The sequence below is a fragment of the Panthera leo genome, chromosome E3 (assembly GCF_018350215.1).
Source record: "Panthera leo isolate Ple1 chromosome E3, P.leo_Ple1_pat1.1, whole genome shotgun sequence".
In the NCBI taxonomy this organism is placed as follows: domain Eukaryota; kingdom Metazoa; phylum Chordata; class Mammalia; order Carnivora; family Felidae; genus Panthera; species Panthera leo.
In genome coordinates this window covers 33,930,027-33,950,479 of record NC_056694.1, presented here as the reverse complement: position 1 = coordinate 33,950,479, position 20,453 = coordinate 33,930,027, and the positions used below count along the sequence as shown (strand labels likewise).

Here is a 20,453-nt window from a genome sequence, read left to right as displayed (position 1 = left end):
TCTGCGTGGAAGTTTTTTCTTTCTCTTCTCTCGGTCTGGATTTACATTTAAATTGGGGGTTGGGCAGAGGCCAGGGATAAACGGCAGACGTGGTCGTCTGCCCCTGGGAGTGGCGTCTTGCCACCCCAGCAAAGCGAGGCCCAGGGCGGACAGAGCGCCAGAAATGTTTTCTTTGTAGGTCTCTTAAATGTCCCAATTAATGCCAGCCATCCTTAGTCATGAGAGCAGGTCCTAAGCACCAGGCAACTCGAAAGGCCCTGGACTAAGGCCCCTGGCTTTGAAAAGGGGTGTGGATAGTATTACCCTAAGCGGCTTCCAGATGCGAGACGGTGCCACAGCTAAGGGTTCTGGGAGAACAACACCCCATTGCCAAGCCTGGCACGGTGCCTTGGGAGGCCCGACTGGTTCATCTCAAGGGATGCAAACGGTCAGGGGTCCCTAGCAGGGCCTTACAAAGCTACAGGCGAGGAGGAGTTCAGATTACAGGATCCCCTGAAAGAGTGGGTGAAAGAAAAGGATGCCTGTAGGGGTGGGGCAACAGTCGAGGCCCCACCATGAGGAGGGGTGGGGAGGGAGCTCCACGTCCTGCGCCGCTTAGTCACGTCAGCGGCCACCAGACACGCGCACGGGCGTGTGTGTCCGGGTGTCTGAACAGATGAGACCTTGTCCCCAGAGACAACACTCTGGTTAGAAGGGAGGAGTATGTTCAAAGCGCAGGCTCCCAGCAATCAGCAGGGGCCAGACCAAGCAGAGGAACTGCTGACGTGACTTCCGAGCCTCAGATCCCCCCCACCCCGTGGACACCAAATACTCCCTTCTCCGCTGGTGGAATGAGAATTCAAGACCATGCGTGGCACGTATACGGGCCTCTATTGCCACCAGAATGTGGCTTTGTCTCCACTTTCTACCACGGGTCTGCAGGGAGATGACCTTGGCCCCCCGGGCTCCGCCCCCACTGCCCTGAGATCATTTGGGCTCATCCAGCCCCGTTCATTATCCTTTGTGCGAACGATGGAGCGGAGGAGGACCACAAGCTTCCACACCAAGTGACTATGTTAGCTTCCTCAGGCTCTGGAGCACATGAGCACAAACTGGGTGGTTTAAACCATTCTCTTACTGTTCTAGAGACCACAGGTCTGAGATCGAGAGAGCAGCGTGCGTGTTGACTCTTGCTGCAGGCTCGGGGCAGGGGTGGGGGAGGGCCCATGCCACGCTTCTGTCCCAGCTTCTGGTGGTCCGCAGGCCTTGGTGGCATCCAAAGGATTGTGGGTGCCCCTTTCCGGCCTCTGCCCCCAGTGTTCCCCTGTGTGCCTGTGTCTCTGTCCAGATTTCCCTCTTACAGGGACACCTGTCCTTGGAGTTAGGGCCCACCCTCGTCCAGCATGATGTCCTCTTCACCTAATTGCATCAGCAAAGACTCGATTTCAAAGTAAGGTCACCTTCGCAGTGTCCAGGTTGACATGAATTTGGGGAGGGGGGCACCGTTCAGCCCAGGACAGCTCCCAGCCTCAGGCCCTGCGGTGAGACTGAGCTGCTGCTTCTAGAAGAACCACCGCTTTTCTAGAAAAGGAAAGTAAAGATGGCCGGTGTCTCCCAAGCACCTGCCGAGTACCAGGCCCAGCACTTGATGCAGGAATCTTGTCTCACTAAATTCCCACTGTGGCCCACTGGGGGCAGTAGCATTTACATCTTTCAGTTTGCAGAAGAGGAAACTGAGGCTCAGGCCACTTATGTGACTGGCCCACAGGTGTCCAAGGAGAAAGAGGCAGAGTGGGTTTTGAACCCAGGACTGGAGGTCTCCAGGGCCCGAGCCCGTGACACCGCAGCCGTCCTGGCTGGTCCTGCAAAGGCCGGAAGGCCAGACCCAGGGGGACATTTGAGGAAGCTCCCAGCTGCTGCATGGGTGCCGGGCTCTGACGCCGGCCTGTCTCCCCGCTGCAGGCCCGGTACCCCCAGTTCATCAGCAGGGTGAGAGGACGAGGCACTTTTTGCTCCTTCGACACTCCCGATGAGTCCATACGGAATAAACTCGTTTCAATGGCCAGAAACAAAGGTAAGTCCACCAGGAGCGGAAGCTGAGCTCCATCAGGGTCCTCCCCACCCCGTCCCCCGTCACCTGGGATGGGCGCTGTGGGGCAGGGGGCGGCAGGGGGACTGGACAGCGTCTGAGTGTTCTTTCTCAAAAGAGAATGTGGGCAGCGGGATTTCTTTATGCACTTATTCACTCGGTAGATACGCACTGAGAAGGTGAGTTGCAGTGACACGGGAGAGAATCGTGGTCGTGAACTAGACCGTTGGGGCCTTGCCTTCATGGAGCTCCCGGTCTAGCAAGAAGGGGGCATGGAAGACAGTTTTCATAAACCATCAGTTGCAGTTGTGCACCCTAGGAAGCAGGAAAAGGGGCTAAGGATGGAATAGCTGGGGGAGGTGTCGGGAGGAGGAAATCAGGGGAGGCATCCTTGAGGAGGAGGCGTTTTACCTTAAGTGTAGCCGCGTGAGCAGGGTTGGCCAGCTGAAGGTGGGGAGGGGCATGTGGGCAGAGGAAGGGATGGGCGCAATTGCAGGAGGCAGGGTGGAGCCGACAGAGGTGCGGAAGCCTCTGGAAAGGAGCGTGAGGAGGGGCGTGAGGAGGGGCTTCCAGGCGGGGAGGTCAGAGGGCGGATGTGTGGCAGGCACTCTGCTCCGTGTCGGGATCCCAGAGGGGCAGGGGTAACTCGCCTCCTGTTCCCGTGAGAAACGGAGTTTCAGAGGCGCCACGAGACCTTGACCAGGGCGCCTTTGAGATCAGCGGGTCCGTCCCTCTCGGGTGACAGTCTGCCCCTCGCACGAGCTGCCCGCCTGCACTTCTGCGTTTACCTGTTTGCCGCTTTCCGTCCTGGCTCCTCCACGAGCTCCTGGAAGGCAGGGGCTTTGCCTCGGGACTTAGGTCTCAGTGGGCCTCGCCCAGGGGCAGCAGAGCAGGTGTTGGAGGTGGGAGGGAAGGAGGGAGGCAAGGACAGATGGACGGACGGGAGGTGCCCCGCGTGCGGCTCTGAGCCCAAGCGGCTGACCTCCCTCCTTCGTCCGCTTTCAGGCGTGGTGCTGGGAGGCTGCGGGGACAAATCCATCCGATTCCGCCCCACTCTGGTCTTCAGGGATCACCACGCACACCTGTTCCTCAACATCTTCAGTGACATCTTAGCAGGCTTCAAGTAAAGGAGCCATCTCCCCTGCGCTCTGAGAAAGCCCCGATCTCAACAGTTGTCAAATTGATTAGTTTGCCTAATTCATGTTTTCACTTAAAGGATCAGAGGCGAATGCGTGACCTGTAGGGTTCTTTGCAGGGAGGGGATGTCTGTGGTGGCTTGGGGGGTGGGGGGACGGGCGGGAGGGGCTGGCTTTGATTCTCCTCCCTGCAGAGCCAATGATGTACATTGGTGTAAGCCCAGAAATTCTGCTTGAGCCCTGGACATAGTCTCAGGCAGGGCCATGAGGGTTCTGGCCATATATCTGCCCACCTCAACCCCAACCGTTTCTTTGGAAGCCAGGCAAGGGAATGACAGCTGCTCGCGGGACTTTTGGGCTCCGGTCCCTCTCAAGTGCCATATTCTGTGACCGAGGATGCTGACACCCCTCGCCCTGGCAGACATGCTCTCCCCTCCCACCCAGCCCTGGAGCTCTGAGCAGGTGCCGTGCACAGTTCATTGACGGACGGGACAGATCGTACGGGGGCAGGAGAGCAAGGACATTAGGATTGAGCTGTGGTCTGGGAAGGGGTCCTGTGGCCTCCTTACGTACGACTGGGGCCACCCTGCTCGGTGCATCTGGGGACCCTCTAAATTGTGAATTCTGTCCTTGACGGGCTGTTGCCTTGGAGAATCTCTGTGCCATTACTGGCACTTCTTACTCACCAACCCTCTGTTCCCCACACTCTGTTCCCTCTGTTAAATGTGAACCCAGACATCGGTGGCGGGGGAGAGGGGACGGGACTGCAGCCCGAGCATCCAAGGGGACACACAGGAGCCGGAAGGTCAGAAGCACAAGCCGGTCTCCCAGGAGCGGCAGAGCCACGTCCTCCTGTCTCCCCGGGGCATCTGGGGTCTGACCTGTGGACCCCTCGCCCGGGGGGCTCTCTAGCTTCTCCTCACCCACTCCTGCTCCACTTGTGCGCGGCCCTTGCCGGACTCCATCACAGGCAGTCAGTTGCTGAGCTAGGTGTCTTCCTCAAGAAGCACCGAGAACACTGGGTGCCAAAACTCCCCCAGAAACCAGATTGCCCGCTGGTTCAAGGTGGCATCCTCATACTGGGCACTCCAGAGGACAGCTGTTCCTGACATGAAAGGGCATGTAGATTTCCAGGCGGAGGATACTGGAATGCTTAGTCGGCCTGTGGCTGAGGCTCAGGGGCCTCTTCTGGAGGCCAGGCATTCTTGGGACTCGTTGGACTTCAGATGCCCCTAAAAAGAGCATCTGGCTGTCCTGCAGCCGTGCAGACTCGGGAAGCCTGGCTGTCCTCCCGGCCCACCCCCTGCTGCCTGGCCGGCTGGCTCGGGACAGGGGCATATCAAGGTTCCCAGTTCGGCACTTTGTTCTTTCAATAACTAATCATCCAAAGACCTCAAAGCGGTTGTTTTTTTGGTTTTCTGTCGTGTGTCAGGCTATCTGCTCTGCCAGCAAAATGGAGGTGTCTGCTCCTCTCTCTGCTGGATGCCACTCGTCTGTTCACTCGTCCCTTTAACCGGTCACTCCTTCATGGGACTGTCCTTATGTACCTGCTCTGCCCCAGGCCCAGTGCAAAGCCCCAGGAATACAGAGGGGAAATACAACATGGTCCCTCCTCTCGAGGGATTCACATGTCATCGGGGACAACAGACTCTTAAGTCAGTAGTCAAAGCAGAGGGGCAAGTGCTGTGCAGAGAGGAATGTACGGGAACGTCAGGAAATCAGAGGGAGTGTCCGTCAGGGGTGGGGGTTTTCAGGGGGCAAGTGACCTTTGAGCAGGGTTTTGCAGAACAAGCAAGAGTTCTCCAAGCAGACAAGGCAAGGAAGAGTGTCACAGGAAAGGGAACACACTTTCAAAGGCACCTCAGCCCACAGTCTCGCACCTTTCGCTGGGGATCCAGATTCTCAATATCCCAAGGCAATATCCCAAGATTCAAGGCCTTATTTAACAAGCCAGATGCAAACCAAACCATAATTCATGTATTGGCACAAGGACGCTTTCTCTGGAGGACTTTAACGTTGGGTGCAGACATTCAGTAAGGTTCCTGGGGTCCCAAAGGTTTCCGAGCCAGGGCACGACCAGAAACTGGGCTCTCTTTGGTGGAGAGAGTGGCCGTAGACATTTTGTTCTCTCCCACGGGGCAGTCATAGAGGAATGAAATCGTTTTATCTGGGAAGTCATGTCCAGACTTACTCCCTCCTTACCAAGGGAAGTTACTTCTCGTGAAACTTTTTAAGCCATTTATCAACATGTTCTTGTTGGCTCAGGGCGTAGTAGGAGTTCCTGAGGCATCTTCTTTTCAGGGTGGGGGTAGAGCTGGAAGGATTTCAAAGCAGAGGACTCTCGGCAGGGCTCAAGATGGTAGAAACTGTGGAGAGGGGGGTAACAACGGGGAGCCCGGCCGACAGGTTGCTGTCCAGGGCTGGGCCCGCGGAGCGCTTCTGTGGCCGACGGTCTGGGAACGAACCCATCTCCCATCAGTGCTGTAGACTTTAGTAACTATCTCTAGGAAGTCTTTTACAGAAAGCAAGGTCCTATAATAGCAAGTCTTAGCACATCCTCACTTTTATTGTAAATGTTTTTTTATAATTTTTACTGACAGTAACCATGCAAAATTGTGCACATTAAAACATCTATATATCTATACCTATCTCTATACATATATATATAAATGTATACATATACCAGCTCATGGTAGAGAAGCATAGCTAGGGAGCACCGCCCACTAATGCATTCAAATCTTGTTTACGGTATTCTGTTGGCAGTGCGAATAAATGATAAAGAAGTTAACATGTCACAGTGTAACTGATGACCATACGCACAATTCCGTGAAATTAAATGTTTCCTGTGTTAATCGGTATTCTTAAATTTAAAAAAAAAAAATTTATAATGGAAACAGAGTGAATGTGTCCTTTTTGGGTTTGGAAACAGTTTTGTTAAATAATTGTTTGACAAGCACACATTAAGCACCTACTCTGTACCTCTTAGGGAGGTCTTGGGGGGTTATACTCTACCTGCCCAAGTGTGCCTGTACTTAGGACATACTGTGAGGCCACTATTTTCACCAGGCTTCATCAAGGACTTACCATGTGACGGGGGCACAGGGATGGACAAGGCGTGGTCCTTACGCTCAGCTCATCTTTGGTGGGGCAGAGGTCACAGCGACACGGGTAGACCCTGGACGCTGCACATTAACAAAGGGCGGGCCCCGAGCTGGGGTGGAAGTTGGTCCCTGAGTTTCATCTTCAAGGTCAAGCAGGAACTGCACCAGTGACTCGGAGGCAGGATGGAGGGCATTCCAGACCCCGGACACAAAGGCAGGGTGAGGGCAGGCATCCCAGGGTGTGGATCAGAGAAAGACCACAAGAGTCAGAGACCAAACAGGCAGGACTGGGCCCCAGAGGGGCTTTGGGGCCACACTGCGAGGCAGGGGATTTCCACGCAGGGGTGCAGGAGGTGCAGGTTCGGAGCAGGGGGGAAATCCAACATGCCGAGGACATGAGGGACGGAGAGACCGACACACCAGTCAGGAGTGTCCAGGACCCAACCTGGACAGGGACCGTGGGCTCCTGCTCCCAGCTGTCAGTGACCCCGGTGTGGCTCTGACTTTTCTCACCTGCAAAATGCATGGTTTGGATTGCATGGTTTCCCAGGTTCCTTCCACCGTGGACACTCAACGCGTCTATAAGATTATCGTCGAAGGCAAGGTTTACTATTACATGTGTTGTTTAGGGGCGCCTGGGTGGTGGCTCAGTCAGTTTAGTGTCCGACTCTTGGTTTCGGCTCAGGTCACGATCTCACAGTTTGAGTTTGAGCTCTACGTTGGGCTCTGTGCTGACCCTGGGATTCTCTCTCTCTCCCTCTCTCTGCCCTTCCTCTGCTCGCTTGCTCTCAAATAAATAAACTTTAAAAAAATTTTTTTAAACAAAACAAAACGTATTTTAAAAATAATCAGGGGCGCCTGGGTGGCGCAGTCGGTTAAGCGTCCGACTTCAGCCAGGTCACGATCTCACGGTCTGTGAGTTCGAGCCCCGCGTCAGGCTCTGGGCTGATGGCTCAGAGCCTGGAGCCTGTTTCCGATTCTGTGTCTCCCTCTCTCTCTGCCCCTCCCCCGTTCATGCTCTGTCTCTCTCTGTCCCAAAAATAAATAAAAACCGTTGAAAAAAAAAATTTAAAAAAATAAAAAAAAATAAAAATAATCACATATTGGGGCGCCTGGGTGGCTCAGTCGGTTAAGCGTCCGACTTCAGCTCAGGTCACGATCTTGCGGTCCGTGAGTTCGAGCCCCGCGTCAGGCTCTGGGCTGATAGCTCAGAGCCTGGAGCCTGCTTCCGATTCTGTGTCTCCCTCTCTCTCTGCCCCTCCCCCGTTCATGCTCTGTCTCTGTCTCAAAAATAAACGTTAAAAAAAATAAATAAATCACATATAAACGGGGCACCTGGGTGGCTCAGTCGGTCGAGCGTCCGACTTCGGCTCAGGTCATGATCTTGTGGTTCATGGGTTCGAGCCCCGCATCGGGCTCTGTGCTGACAGCTCGGAGCCTGGAGCCTGCTTCGGATTCTGTGTCTCCCTGTTTCTCTGCCCCTCCCCCTCCCTGCTCGTGCTTCATGTCTGTCTCTCAAAAATAAACATTAAAGAAAAATTTTAAATAATCACATACAGTAACAATTATCGTTTGTTGACCATCTCCTATGTGCAAGCATAGGCTGCAGGTGCTTTATAATTTTCATGACAAACCTATGAGCTGTGCCTACTTTTTTTTTTAATGTTTATTTTTGAGAGTGTGAGTGGGGGAGGGGCAGAGAGAGAGGGAGCCACAGAATCCGAAGCGGGCTCCAGGCTCTGAGCTGCCAGCACAGAGCCCGACGCGGGGCTCAAACCCATGAATCGTGAGATCATGACCTGAGCTGAAGTCGACATCTAACTGAGCCACCCAGGAGCCCGTTGTGTGCTTACTTGTAAGATGAGGAAACAAGCTCAGAGAGGTTGGGGGAACCCGCCCCAACCATTCAGCTCGGGAGCTAGGATTTGAAACCCAGACGTAGGAATTATGGCACACTAGCGTATCAACAGATGCGTGTGTATGCGCGCACAGCCAGCTTTGGATCGGGTGAGGGCAGGGGCTGTCCGCCACCCCAGGACCTTTCTCACAGCCAGCCTGGCCGCCAGACTTGGAAGGCCCATCTGAACTGGTCAACATCAGTGTGAGCTCTTAGCATACCTTCTTAGAGCCGGTGGGTGATTGGAAGGCACCGAAACCTCAAATACTCCTCGTTACGAATGGTCACTGTGGGGCACCTGGGTGGCTCAGCTGGTTGAGTGTCTGACTCTTGATTTTGGCTCAGGTCACGATCCCAGGGTCGTGGGATGGAGCTCCGTGTCAGGCTCTGCACTGGGCATGGAACCTGCTTGAGAATCTTCCTCTCTCTCCCTCTCGCTCTGCCCCTCTCCCCTGCTCGCTCTCTCTCTCTCTCTCAAAACTATAAATAAAGCCAGGCACTGCTTCCTATTTTCTGTTCTCCTTCCATGCTGGGGAGGCAGTGGAATGACCCGACTCTGCTACTTTCTAGCTGGGTGGCCCATCACCCCTCTGAGCCTCCTCTGTAATGCTATCCTGCTAGCCTAGCACGTATCAAATGCTTCCCTGGACCAAGCGCTATTTTAGGTGGATTCCAGGTACTAAGTCCATCGTCCCAACCCCTTTAGGTGGGTACTTTTATTGCCACTGCTTCCCCGATGAAGAACCCAAGGCACACGGAGAACTTCTCCGGCCACAGCCACAACGTGGCAGGGCATAGTGCCTCCCATGATTCCACACAATGATACATTTCTGTCAACCTTCCAGTTCCTGCTCACAGCAGTAAACGTACTTCCCAATGCAGATACAAGCCCCACGGAGTCTCGGAGTCTCGGAGTGTATCTCAACTGTTAATCAGTAAAATGGATGTTTTGTCTCCTGAGTTGGTAAAACATGGCCCTGCCTGATTAATCGGACAGGATTTTACAGTTGAATGCCACGGGAGCAAAACAAAGCCATAAAAGTTGGACTCTGCCTGGGACTCAAAGGGACCCTGTTACTTTCCATTTGGGGACTCACAAGTCCTGAAGTCACAGAGCAGCAGTGAAACGAAAGCCCCCAGCCCTGGCCATCTGGGCAGTTTTCCCCCGGCTGCCCCCACCCCCACAAGCGGCTAAGTCCCCCACATCGGCTCTGGGGAGTGCATTCAACATGGTCGCTGAATGGTAGATATGCGGCCCTGTAACATGGAAGTCTCATCTTTGATCACCAGTGCAGGTAGGACACCAGCTCCCAGCTGTGCACACCGCAGATGTCCCCACCTAGAGCTGACCTCCCCGCGGTCTGGGGGACCATGTCTCAGTCTGCCCAGGGGGCTATGACAGAATACGAATACCACTGCTGGCCTACAACCCACTCGCGAGCTCCCTGGGTGCAAACTGAGACTGGCTCCCATACAGGGAAGGCAGAGAGAGGCTGGAGAGAGAGGAGGCCGCTCCAGTGGGCAGGTGGCAGGACTCACTAATACCTGCAAGAGGACTTAACTCACGAGGGGCCTTAACTTACAAGGCTTGTCTTGGGCGGCTGCAAGATAAGGCCTCCACACCCACCTGCCAGAATCTGAATTTATGTGGAGGCCTTAACTGGGTTCAGGCATGTCTACCGTGCAGATGGCCTCAACCCCACATCACTGTTTCAAGGCTGTGTCCTTGGGCAGCTTCCGGAAACAGAGAAGCCAAGTAGAACCTACATTCCAAGGACAGGGGAAGGGGTGGGGAGCCTCCGATTGCCCAGGGCCAGCCTGAGGGTCAACTGGCAGTCATGCCTTCTTGATGACCTCCCCAACAACCATAGACTGGGCAGCTTAAACATTAAACACAGATTTCTCACAGTTCTAGAGGCTGCAAGGCCATGATTGGTTGGTGAGGCCCCTTGTTATGTCCTCATATGGCCTTCCTTGGGGCACGCGCGCACACACACACACACACACACACAGAGCCTCTTTATTCGTACAGGCCCTGATCACACGAAGGGGACCCTAATCACCTCCCAAAGGCTCCACCCCAAACACCATCACATTGGGGGTTACGGTTCCAACATAGGAGTTTTCAGGGGTGGGGGGTAGATATACATGTTCAGTCCACAGCAAGTACTGTACGAAAATGGACATAGCACAGACCACGCCATTCCCTGCAGTTAAATTCTACACAGCCCAGGGCGTGCAGGCGGGTCTCAGCGGACAGGCAGGAAAACCACTCTAGAAGGGACAGGCATAGCCATGTCACCGATGCTCTCCACAACGGAATGATTCCTAATGTCAGCCCAGCTTCCAAGGCCAGCATGGGAATTCACGGTGGATTCACCTAAAAAGCTGACTTGAGAGATCTCGAGCTTTTTACAGCATTTTTCACTTGTTAAGACAGACAAGATGTTCATCATGAATACTTAAAAATAGTATTGGAAGGTTGTAACGTTGAAGATGGGTATCTTCCCTCCATTCCACCCCCACACACACACACACTTCACCCTCTCCCCAGATGTAACCACTGTGAACTTGCAGTGTATGGGGGTTTTTACAAACACAAGACCACACAAAACTCTATTGGTTCTGTGACTTGCTTTTTCTACTGATCGCGGTTGCCATGGTTACCTTTCCACATCAGCAGATACTGTTCAAGCTCATTCTTTTTAAGGGCCATGCAATATTCCATAGTAAGGCTCTACCAACATTTATTTAACTGTGTCGCCTACTAATGAAAACTGTTTAGGGGCACCTGGGTGGCTCAGTCGGTTAAGCTTCCGACTTTGGCTCAGGTCATGATCTCACGGTTCATAGGTATGAGCCCCACATCAGGCTCTGTGCTGACAGCTCAGAGCCTGGAGCCTGCTTTGGATTCTGTGTCTCCCTCTCTCTCTCTGCTCCTCCCCTGCTCACATTCTGTCTCTCTCTCAAAAATAAATAAACCTTAAAAATTTCTTTTAAAAATGTTTATTTCCAGTTTTGTCATTGCTGTTTGTTTTGCTATTAGGAACACTCAGTGAACATCTTCGTATGTCTCCTTGGGTATTTCTATTAGATTATTATTTTGGATTTGTTGTCAAAGTGGGGGAATCACCCATATATCCATCACCTGAATCTGAAGACCACTTGCATTTTCCGAGACACTGCTTTCTCATCTGCTGCACGGCTTTTGGGAAGGGTAAATCCCACGCAGGGATTCTCAAAAGTCAGGGTGCCTTGGAATTACCTGGGAAGCATAAAGATTCAAACTCCCCAGCATCTACCGGAATCCGTCCTTAGGGACTCAGCACAGGTTTTGCTAGTTTTGCTGGTGTTGACCCCGGGGAGTCTGGGCGGCTCCCAGGGCCCGCCCTTGTGGTGCTGCTGAAGTCCCGGCGGTCAGGTGGAGATCGCGATTCCGGCTCGGAAATGAACGCATGCATGATGCCTTTGCTGTGTGTGCCCTCTGCTGGTACCTTGTGAGCAGACACACATCGCAATGGAGGCTCTCTCATGCCACGGCTGGTGGGCTGGTGAGGACGGGGTTTTCACCTCCCAGGGTGGTGATACTACAGAGCAGTGACTGGCAACCCAGGCTACAGGTAAGAATCGCCCTGACAATGGCAACGGCTGGTCGTGGGCCTGGGCAGCAATATTTTTAAAAAGCTCCCCAGGTGATTCTGCACACGGAACCAGAGCTGAGAACGTATTCTTTAAGGGGGGGAAAAATTGGCCAGGGAACACAGAGTCCACAGAGGCAGGAGTTACTCTGGTGTTTTCTGTCTACTAGAGTCTGTTTCAGAAATAGACTGAAATAGACTAAAATTCCAGCCAGGCTGCATTTCAGAATTGGCTTCGAGACTGTCAAAAATACAGATTCTGGGGACCCACCCCTGACATAACTAAAATCTCTGGGGGTGACGTTCACTCAGGTTAATAGCTTAGAACTAGACCGACACCAGGGACTATTTGAGTTAATTCTTATCTTTAACGAGGTCAAAGTCAAATCGTTAATACCGCCTGAGACATTTTATAGGCAAAGACTGTCTTTGGGGAAAGGGGTTCACAGTCTTTGAAGGAGCTGGTAAGCGGGTGAGGGAACAGTATGGAAGGAAACCAAGAGCTACACGTAATTGCTATGTAACTGACTCTTCTCTATACAAGTGAATCTTCACTAACAACTTCTTGAGCATAAAGAACACCTGTTATACAGAGAAAGAGGGGAGGGGCGGGGAGGGAGAGGGAGGGGGGGAGAGGGGGGGAGAGAGCACACATGCACAAGAGTGCTCTATACAGACATTGGGGAGAAAGGTTTCCAGACAGAGGGAACTGCCAATGCAAAGACCCTGAGGCTGGAGCATCCTTGATTACTGAAGGGACAGCAAACTGGATATGACTGGCAGTGGTTGAAGACAGAGCTGTGGATAAGACACAGCTGGGGACAGGGGTGGACCCAGACCACGTTAGACCTTGTAGGCCACGGTGAGCACTTCAGTTTTCACCGCAATGCGTGGTTTGTTTGTTTATTATCACTGGCTGCTGTGAGAACAGGCTCTAGATGGGTAAGGATAATAGAAGCAGCAGGCTGCAACAACCCAGGGAACATACGAGGGCGGTGTGGATCAGAATGGCAGGAGGTGGACAGGGTGAGAGGTGGTCAGCTTCTGGTTGTAGTTTTAAAATAGAGTCAGCATTGGGGTGTCTGGGGTTAAACATCCACCTTCACCTCAGGTCACGATGTCACAGTCTGTGAGTTCGAGCCCCGCGTCGGGCTCTGTGCTGCCAGCTCAGAGCCTGGAGCCTGCTTCGGATTTTGTGTCTCCCTCTCTGCCCCTCCCCCCGCTCACGCTCGGTCTCTCTCTGTCAAAAATAAGTAAACATTAAAAAGAAGTTGTTTAAATAAAGTCGCATAAAACAAGTCAATGGAACCACATGCCATTTACCTTGAAGAAAGAGGCCCCAGGGACGCCCAGGCCCACACCCAGGCTCTGGGTCACTGCTCAGTGGGGGTTCTCCTGTGTGCAGAGCCGTTGTGTCTGGGAAAACCATAGATATGCCCAGGCAGTGGGTGCCCAGTGTCCCCAAACATCTGAGGGACACAACCACACACTCCCCAGACTTCAGTCTCCAACCACAGGAATGAATTCACACCAGCTGGCATTTAATAGAGAATTCAAATCCATGATCCTACCACCTTTCATTTGCATCTTTAACTAAAACTGAACACAAATTAAACAGTGCTGTTTTCAGGGCACCTGGGTGGCTCAGTCGGTTGAGCATCAGGCTTTTGATTTTGGCTCCAGGTCATGAGCTCATGGTTCATGAAATCGAGCCCCACGATGGGCTCTGCGGTGACAGTGCAGAGCCTGCTTGGGATTCTCTCTTTCCCTCCCTCTCTGCTCCTCCCTTGCTCACACTAAGTAAATAAATTTTAAAAAGAAAATAAAAAGTGAAGGACCAACCACATCCACTCGGTGGAATATTTTGCAATTTCTGAATTTGTTTTTGCATAAAGAGTATGATTTGAATGAGGGGCGCCTGGCTGGCTCAGTCAGTAGAGCGTGCGACTCTCGATCTTGGGGAGTTCGAGCCCCACGATGGGTGTGGAGTCGACTTCAAAAAAATAAAGGACACCTAGGTGGTTCAATCGGTTAAGCATCTGACGTCAGCTCAGGTCACGATCTCATGGCTTGTGAGTCCAAGCCCCACATCAGGCTGTCTGCTGTAGGCACGGAGCTCACTTCAGATCCTCTGTCCACCTCTTTCTGCCCTTCCCCTGCTCGCTTGTGCACTCTCTCGCGCTCTCTCTCTCTCAAAATAAAGATTTAAAAATATTTTAAAAAATAGACAAATTTAAAAAAAAATTTTTTTAAGGAGGATTTGGGGCTCCTGGGTGGGTCAGTCAGTTAAGCACCTGACTTTGGCTCGGGTCATGATCTCACCGTCTGTGAGTCTGAGCCCCGTGTCAGGCTCTATGCTGACAGCTCAGAGCCCAGAGCCTGCTTCAGATTCTTTGTCTCCCGCTCTCTCTCCCGTTACCCACTCACACTTGGGTCTCTCTCTCCTTCAAAAATAAATAACTTTCCCCAGTTTTACTGAGATAGAATTGACATATAACATCGTATCGGCTTAGGGTATACAACATAATGATTTATGCACGTATATATCACAAAATGATTATGACAAGGTCAGTTAACATCAGGCATCTCACATAGTAATGAGGTATTTTTTTTCTTGTGACAGAATATTTTTAATGTGTTTACAAGTAAGATAGCTATGTTACATGAAGCAAAAAAAAAAAAAACCAATTCCAGGTACAGGATAACATCTATGTTTTTAAAAAGCCTGAAAGCACGGTAAGATACCACCTCCTGCCCATCAGGAGGATGTGGAGAAGCCAGAACCCTCGTGCACGGCTGAGACGGATAAAAAAGGACATGGCGGCTGTGGGAAAGTTCGGCAGTTCCTCAAAAACTTGCACACAGTCACCGTAAGATCCAATATTTCCGCCTGTCCGCCTGTCGGCATCCAGGAGCCCCAAAAGAAGCGACGGCAGGGACTTGTGCGCCAAATCTGACAGCAGCACTGTTCCCAACAGCCAAAAGGTGGAAACTATCAAAATGTCCATCAACAGACAGATAAGCAAACTGTGGTCTACACTGTGGTTATCCAGCCACGAAAAGCAATGAGGCTCTCACACAGGCTACAGCATGGATGCACGTTGGAAACACCACGCCAGGTGAAAGAAGCCAGACACAAAACCACAGTGGGCGATTCCGTTTACGTGGAATGTCCAGAAAAAGCAAATCCACGGAAACAGAAAGCAGATGAGTGGTTACGAGGCCGGAGGCAGGGGGAGATGGGGAATGACCGTTTAATGGGTACAGAGTTTCTCCTTGGGATGATGAAAACGTTCTGGAAATGAGCAGATGTGATGGCTGCACAACGTTGTAGGCGTCCTTAATACCACTGAAGTGTACATTCAAAAATGGCTGAAGGAATACATTTACATGATGTGTGTTTTAACACAATAAAAGACTGGAAGTCCCCACAATAAAGCATCTAGTCACTGACTTCTGAGTGGTGGAACTGTTGACGATCACCTCTTCCTTCCTCTTTATTTTGCTACAGACTGTGAAACAAACATCTATTACTAACCACTAATCGTGCACACAACTAGCTTTAGCTTATAAAAGAACGCACCCGAACACAGCTCGCCTGGTTTTATCCACCAGAGCCTTCGGACAGGAGGGCCCCAGGCCACAACCTTGGCAAAGGGATGCTGCGCTCGCCTGGCCAGCACCCTCGGCCGCGGTCACACGACCCGCCTCTACCTGGGCTTCTTCCCGTCCTTTCCTGCTGCTGAGGCCCCGATGGGGGTGGCACAGGCCTCGGGTAAGCCCTACTGACTGCCTGGAAGCTTTTCAGCACACGTCACCTTTGTACTGACCTTGACATTTACCGTTTATTTTCACACCCATGCCAGGAGACAGGATTTTTCCCTTTCTCAGATGTGAAAACCAGGGTTGAGAGACACGGGGACTCCAGGACAGGCAGTCGAGAACTGACAGCACCCGCGTCTGCTCAAGCCACGTCCTGAGCTTGCTCTGCCTCACCTCCCTGACTTCCAATTTCGCAGCACTGCCCTGCCTGAGTGAACCGGACACAGCTTCCTCCGAGAACCAGCTGTGAACTTCTGGCCGTTATCTGACTAAATGTCACACAAATGCAGTATGGATTGGTACCAAGGGCCTCTTTCCAAAACGCGATCACTAGCTTCTGTCTTAGGACTCTGTGCATCCCAAAAGACGGGTGCCCAGAGGCCCTGCCGAAGTCTTCAGGTGCCCGATCCCCTGTTTCATCCTCGGCCTTCCTGCTGGAGACCCAGCTCCCAATTCACTTGAGGGAGTCCAGCGTCCCAAACACCTGCGCGAAACGCTCTCTGTCCACGATGCGTCCGTAGCGAAGGGTGAGGTAGAAGGTCTCCTTCCCACTGTACTGCTGGATACGCACAAACAGCTCCTGGGCCCGGTCCTTGGTTTCCGTCATGGGGATCACGTCGGCCACGGGGCAGTCCGTGTCCTGCCGCCGGCCCCAGAAGGTCAGGTGCGCCACCCGCAGCACAGTGCCCGCCTCGTTCACATACAGGATGCCCACCAGCCTCCGGAAGAAATAGCTCATCCAGCAGAGCATGGCCAGGGCAAAGCCAGCCACCCCGCCCGCAACACACAGGGAGCCGAGCGTCACAAAGCCCTGCGAGTACCAGTAGCAGCCAGGCGGGAGGGCCAGCACCGTGAGGGCCGTCTGTGCCACCTTCAGCCGAGACAAGTACCCGAAGGCTCTGATGGCGTCAAACCGGTAGACCATCTGGAAGTTCTCTGTCTCCGCGCCTGCCGCTTTCTCCTTCAGGGCGGGGCACCCGCTCCCCACCCACCTCCCCGGATCCCGGCCGGTGACTGTGAGGCACCACAGCCCGCAGACAGGCCTTCTCCACAGGGCCGGGCCGGGCCGCCGAAGCACAGCGCGGAGGAGGGCAGCCTGGAAGGGAGAAAGGAGACCACTGCTCTCAGGGAACTCAGCCGTGCTGATCATGCGACGAACGTTTGCGGAGCATCTCACCCACAAGCTCCCGCCAACCCTGCGAGGTTGCCTTTACTGCCAGAGACGGAGGGACAGAGAAAGCCAGATGCTTTAACTCACGTGATCTTCATACAAGCAGTGCAAGACAGGCGCTCCCTGCGGTTGACCCTTGAACAATGGAGGCGTGAGGGACAGCCACCCCCATGCAGTCAAAAATCCACATGTAGCTTTTGACTCCTCAAAAACCTAACTACTAATAGCCTACGGCTGACCAGGACCTAAAACGATAAGTCGATTAACACGTATTTTGTATATTACATGTATCATACGCCGTATCCTTACAGCAAAGTCAGCTAGAAAAAAGAACGAGATTACGAAAACCGTAAGAGAAAACACATTTACGGAGCTGTACTGTATTATCCAGACCATTCAGTTTACGTTGTTCACAAGATGAATCGTCTGTCAGTACATAAATCGATAACTGCCTTACAGGATACGAAACATCAACAGGTGTTTTGTTACCTGCCAACACTAGACACAAAAATAGAAAGATAATAAGGGAGATGCCTATTTATTTATAAGTAGGATGATTCAAGGATTGATAACAAAGACGCACTAGTAGGATCCTTTGATGGTGGCCTAGTGTAACCCTGTGTAACCATACAGCTGTTTCACAGGGACCTCGCCTATACACTAAGGAATGAATGGTTAGAAAGTTTTCGTGGCCTACCGTGTCCCAGTTGGATTCATAATACACACTACCGGAAACACTGTTTTTTAAAAAACCACTTAGCTGTGACGATAGACTGATATGCCGTCTCTCCAGTTAGGAGAGGGGGGCATACTGGACCCCAACGTAACTCTTTGAGAGCAACGTGACAAAACAATAAGACACATCATTAATTTTATATTAAATTATCACCCACCTCATGCCTCTAAGGACAGGCCATCCACTTGCGGGCGAATCTTGCATATGACGTCCTGCCCAATGAATACCCAGGCGATGATGCAGTCCTACACAGTTCCTGCCGTACAGTTACCAGATTTTCACACGGAGACACTCGCGCGCACACACACACACACACACAACAGGTCAGTTTAACCGTACGGCATGACGACTATTTAGTATTCATTACGTGGAAGGGGTCTTTGTCCTCGTCATCTTTACGCTGAGCAGGCTGCGGGCGAGGCAGAGGACAGGCTGGTCTGGCCGTCTCGGGGGAGGCGGAGGCAGAGCTAGAGGAGGTGGAAGAGGAGGCAAGACGGGCAGGCACACCCGGTGTAACTTCACGGACACACCTTGTAACTTCCTTTTGACTTCTCTGCCTTTTCATCTCTCTGAAAATGTTTCTATAGGGTACCAGCCCTTCTTCCACCACTTGCTTTAGTCTCAGTGCCCGTATCACAGAAGGGTCCATGTTGTGAAAGAAGTCAAAAGCCGTCCTGAATAATCGAAACCCTTCTGCCAGGTTGTCTAACGTCAACTTGTTTTCTGGCGCCGCTTCTCGCGCATCTTCATCCGGCACCGGTCCGGAAGCTCTCGCCTCCGCCGACTCACCCTCTGTTAACTCCTCTGGTGCGGTGACTCTGGGCGCCTGAGGTGGCAACTCATCTACTGCCTCTTGGGCGGGGGAAGCTGCTTCCCCTGCTATCTTGACATTTTTTAAGCCAAACCTCTTTCTGAAATTATCAAACCATCCTTTGCTGGCACTAAATTCTCCAGCCTTGGATCCTTCACCTTCCTTTTGCTGTAAGTGGTCATACAATGACTTTGCTTTTTCTCGAATCGTGTTAGAGTCTATAGGTATGCCTTTCCTATAGCGATCCTGCACCCACGTAAAAGCTGCATTTTCAATACGAGATAAAAAGCTGTCTCGCAGAAAGTGCAATGTGCTCGCGCCTGCTGGCGTAGCTGCCGCCACAGCCTCACGGATTTCCTTTTCCTTTTTTACAATGGTCGTTACGCTGGATTCATTCATCTTGAAATGACGGGCCACTGCAGCCGCAGACCTTAATCTACGGTACATGTCAAGCAATTCGACTTTTTCTTGTAATGTCGTGACCTTTCTCTGCCTCTTGGGAGCGCTTCCAGAATCACCAGTGGTGTTTCGTATGGGTCCCGTGGTGTTATTCAAGGTTTACAGTATTGCACTAAACATGATGAAAAATATGCAAGAACCACGGGATCACTTTTTACAGCCATTTGAAATTTACGAGTGACGAACTGATCTCTCGGAGATTAGCAACACACAGTTTTAAGCTTGGAAATCACAACACTTGAGATCCCCACAGCAAGAGGAGGTGGCTATGATATTCTTACAGTCGTAGAGTATGTACTGCAGTTAGTTTTATGGAGTTATTTAATACTGCATCTTTGTTTCCATTTCTCTCAACTATGAACGATGCCATGTACAGTCTGTACATTTTGATAAACCTTTTTGTAACAAACTTGTGTATTATACTTCATGGAAGTAAATGATAAATTAGCATCTACATATATTTTATGCATTCATGATACATCTTTTTTTTTTTTTTTTTCCAGTATTCCTAGGCTATGCAGTTCATCTGCTGGTTTTCTCAAATTGGAGCAAATCTCCAAAAAAAACTTCACAACATATATATTTTTTTAAATCTGCGAAGAAGTGGGCCCACACAGTTCAAACCCGCATTGTTCAAGGGTCAACTGTACTTTACCACGGAGAAAACTAAACCCAGAGAAGGCTAGAAACATACCCAAAGACACACACCCGGTGAGTGTGGCAGAGTCTGACCCCCAAACTGGTCCTATTTCCTTCAGGGAGTTCAAAGAGGTACAAGAAAGGCGACACAGCCTCCATTCATTCAGCACGTATCTAGGGACGACCAACTCTGGGCTGGGCACTGAAGACGTAAGGCTATATGAACGTTTTCCCCAGCAGGAAGCCAAACAACAAATGTCCAAATGGGTAACAAATCTCTGCGATACTTATTCTGTCAGGTTAAAGCACCATCTTCGGTGCTGAAGGGAACCGCTGATTTCTTAGCCCTGTTTGGGGGAGGGGGGAAGACCAAAGCAGGCGGGGATGGGAGGCGCCAACCCACAGCACAAGGTTTTTATTAGGTGCGCCGTTCTACACCCTGAGTAGGGCAGCGACAGATGCTTTGGACTTGGGGGCCAGTCACTAGCTGTAGCTCCTTGTGTAAGTTACTTCACTTCTCTGGGCCTCGGTTTCTTCCCCTTTCACAATGGGGGTTCACAACATACCACAAGAGATCATGGTTTCAAAGCTCTCAAATGCATTCAATGGACCCCAGGTTTGTGATGATCGGAGAGTGCCCTGTCGGCCCACGTGGCCCGGGCGTAGAAAGGCGCGGCACAGCAAGCCTTAACCCACGCCGGAGCTCCCTCCCGCGGATCCTCCAAATCAGAACCCCAGAAATCCGCCTGCCTGCCTAACCTTGACCACGACCCCCAAGGCGCTTCACCTCCCGTTCTTCCCCTCACCCGCCTCCTTACCATCGCGCGGATACCTGCCGCCGGAAGTGATTCCCCCGCCCCCGGAACCTCTAAGAGCGCCTGCTCGGCCGTAGGAGGTCGGCGTGTGGACGCATTGCATTCTGGGATTTGTGGTTCCTAAAGAGCAACTGACTCTAGTCCCAGACACGTGGGAATG

The 20,453-nt window shown here is 52.0% G+C and overlaps 2 protein-coding genes across 4 annotated transcripts in view; one reads left to right on the top strand and one right to left on the bottom strand.

Annotated features, from left to right (window-relative positions):
• Positions 1-6,102, top strand: part of ABAT (4-aminobutyrate aminotransferase) — an 89,739-nt gene extending 83,637 nt beyond the window's left edge. For both annotated transcript variants that reach the window (XM_042922993.1, XM_042922994.1), the window contains 2 exons: positions 1,942-2,053; positions 3,074-6,102. In XM_042922993.1, coding sequence (XP_042778927.1) covers positions 1,942-2,053; positions 3,074-3,195 — 234 coding nt within the window. In that variant the 3' untranslated portion in view covers positions 3,196-6,102. The remainder of the gene's footprint in view (positions 1-1,941; positions 2,054-3,073) is intronic.
• Positions 6,103-14,349: 8,247 nt separating this feature from the next.
• On the bottom strand, positions 14,350-20,327 carry TMEM186 (transmembrane protein 186). 2 transcript variants are annotated; one of them, XM_042922464.1, is made up of 3 exons: positions 17,937-20,280; positions 17,727-17,825; positions 16,673-16,758 (listed from the first exon to the last, which is right to left on the bottom strand). In XM_042922464.1, the coding sequence occupies exons 1-2, from the start codon at positions 18,825-18,827 to the stop codon at positions 17,736-17,738; spliced, it is 981 nt and encodes a 326-aa protein (XP_042778398.1). In that variant the 5' UTR covers positions 18,828-20,280; the 3' UTR covers positions 16,673-16,758; positions 17,727-17,735. The 2 variants fall into 2 exon arrangements, with proteins under 2 accessions (XP_042778399.1, XP_042778398.1); XM_042922465.1 differs by lacking the exons at positions 17,727-17,825; positions 17,937-20,280 and adding an exon at positions 20,297-20,327 and having other exon boundaries at positions 14,350-16,758.
• Between the last annotated feature and the right edge of the window lie 126 nt (positions 20,328-20,453).

Bases quoted from the DNA above. Each gene is read 5' to 3' on its own strand.
- TMEM186 (XM_042922464.1), bottom strand. From the start codon at position 18,827: ATGTACCGTAGATTAAGGTCTGCGGCTGCAGTGGCCCGTCATTTCAAG. The intron at 17,826-17,936 runs GTAATGAATACT...ACTGTACGGCAG, and splicing joins AGGACAAAGACCCCTTCCAC to GAACTGTGTAGGACTGCATC.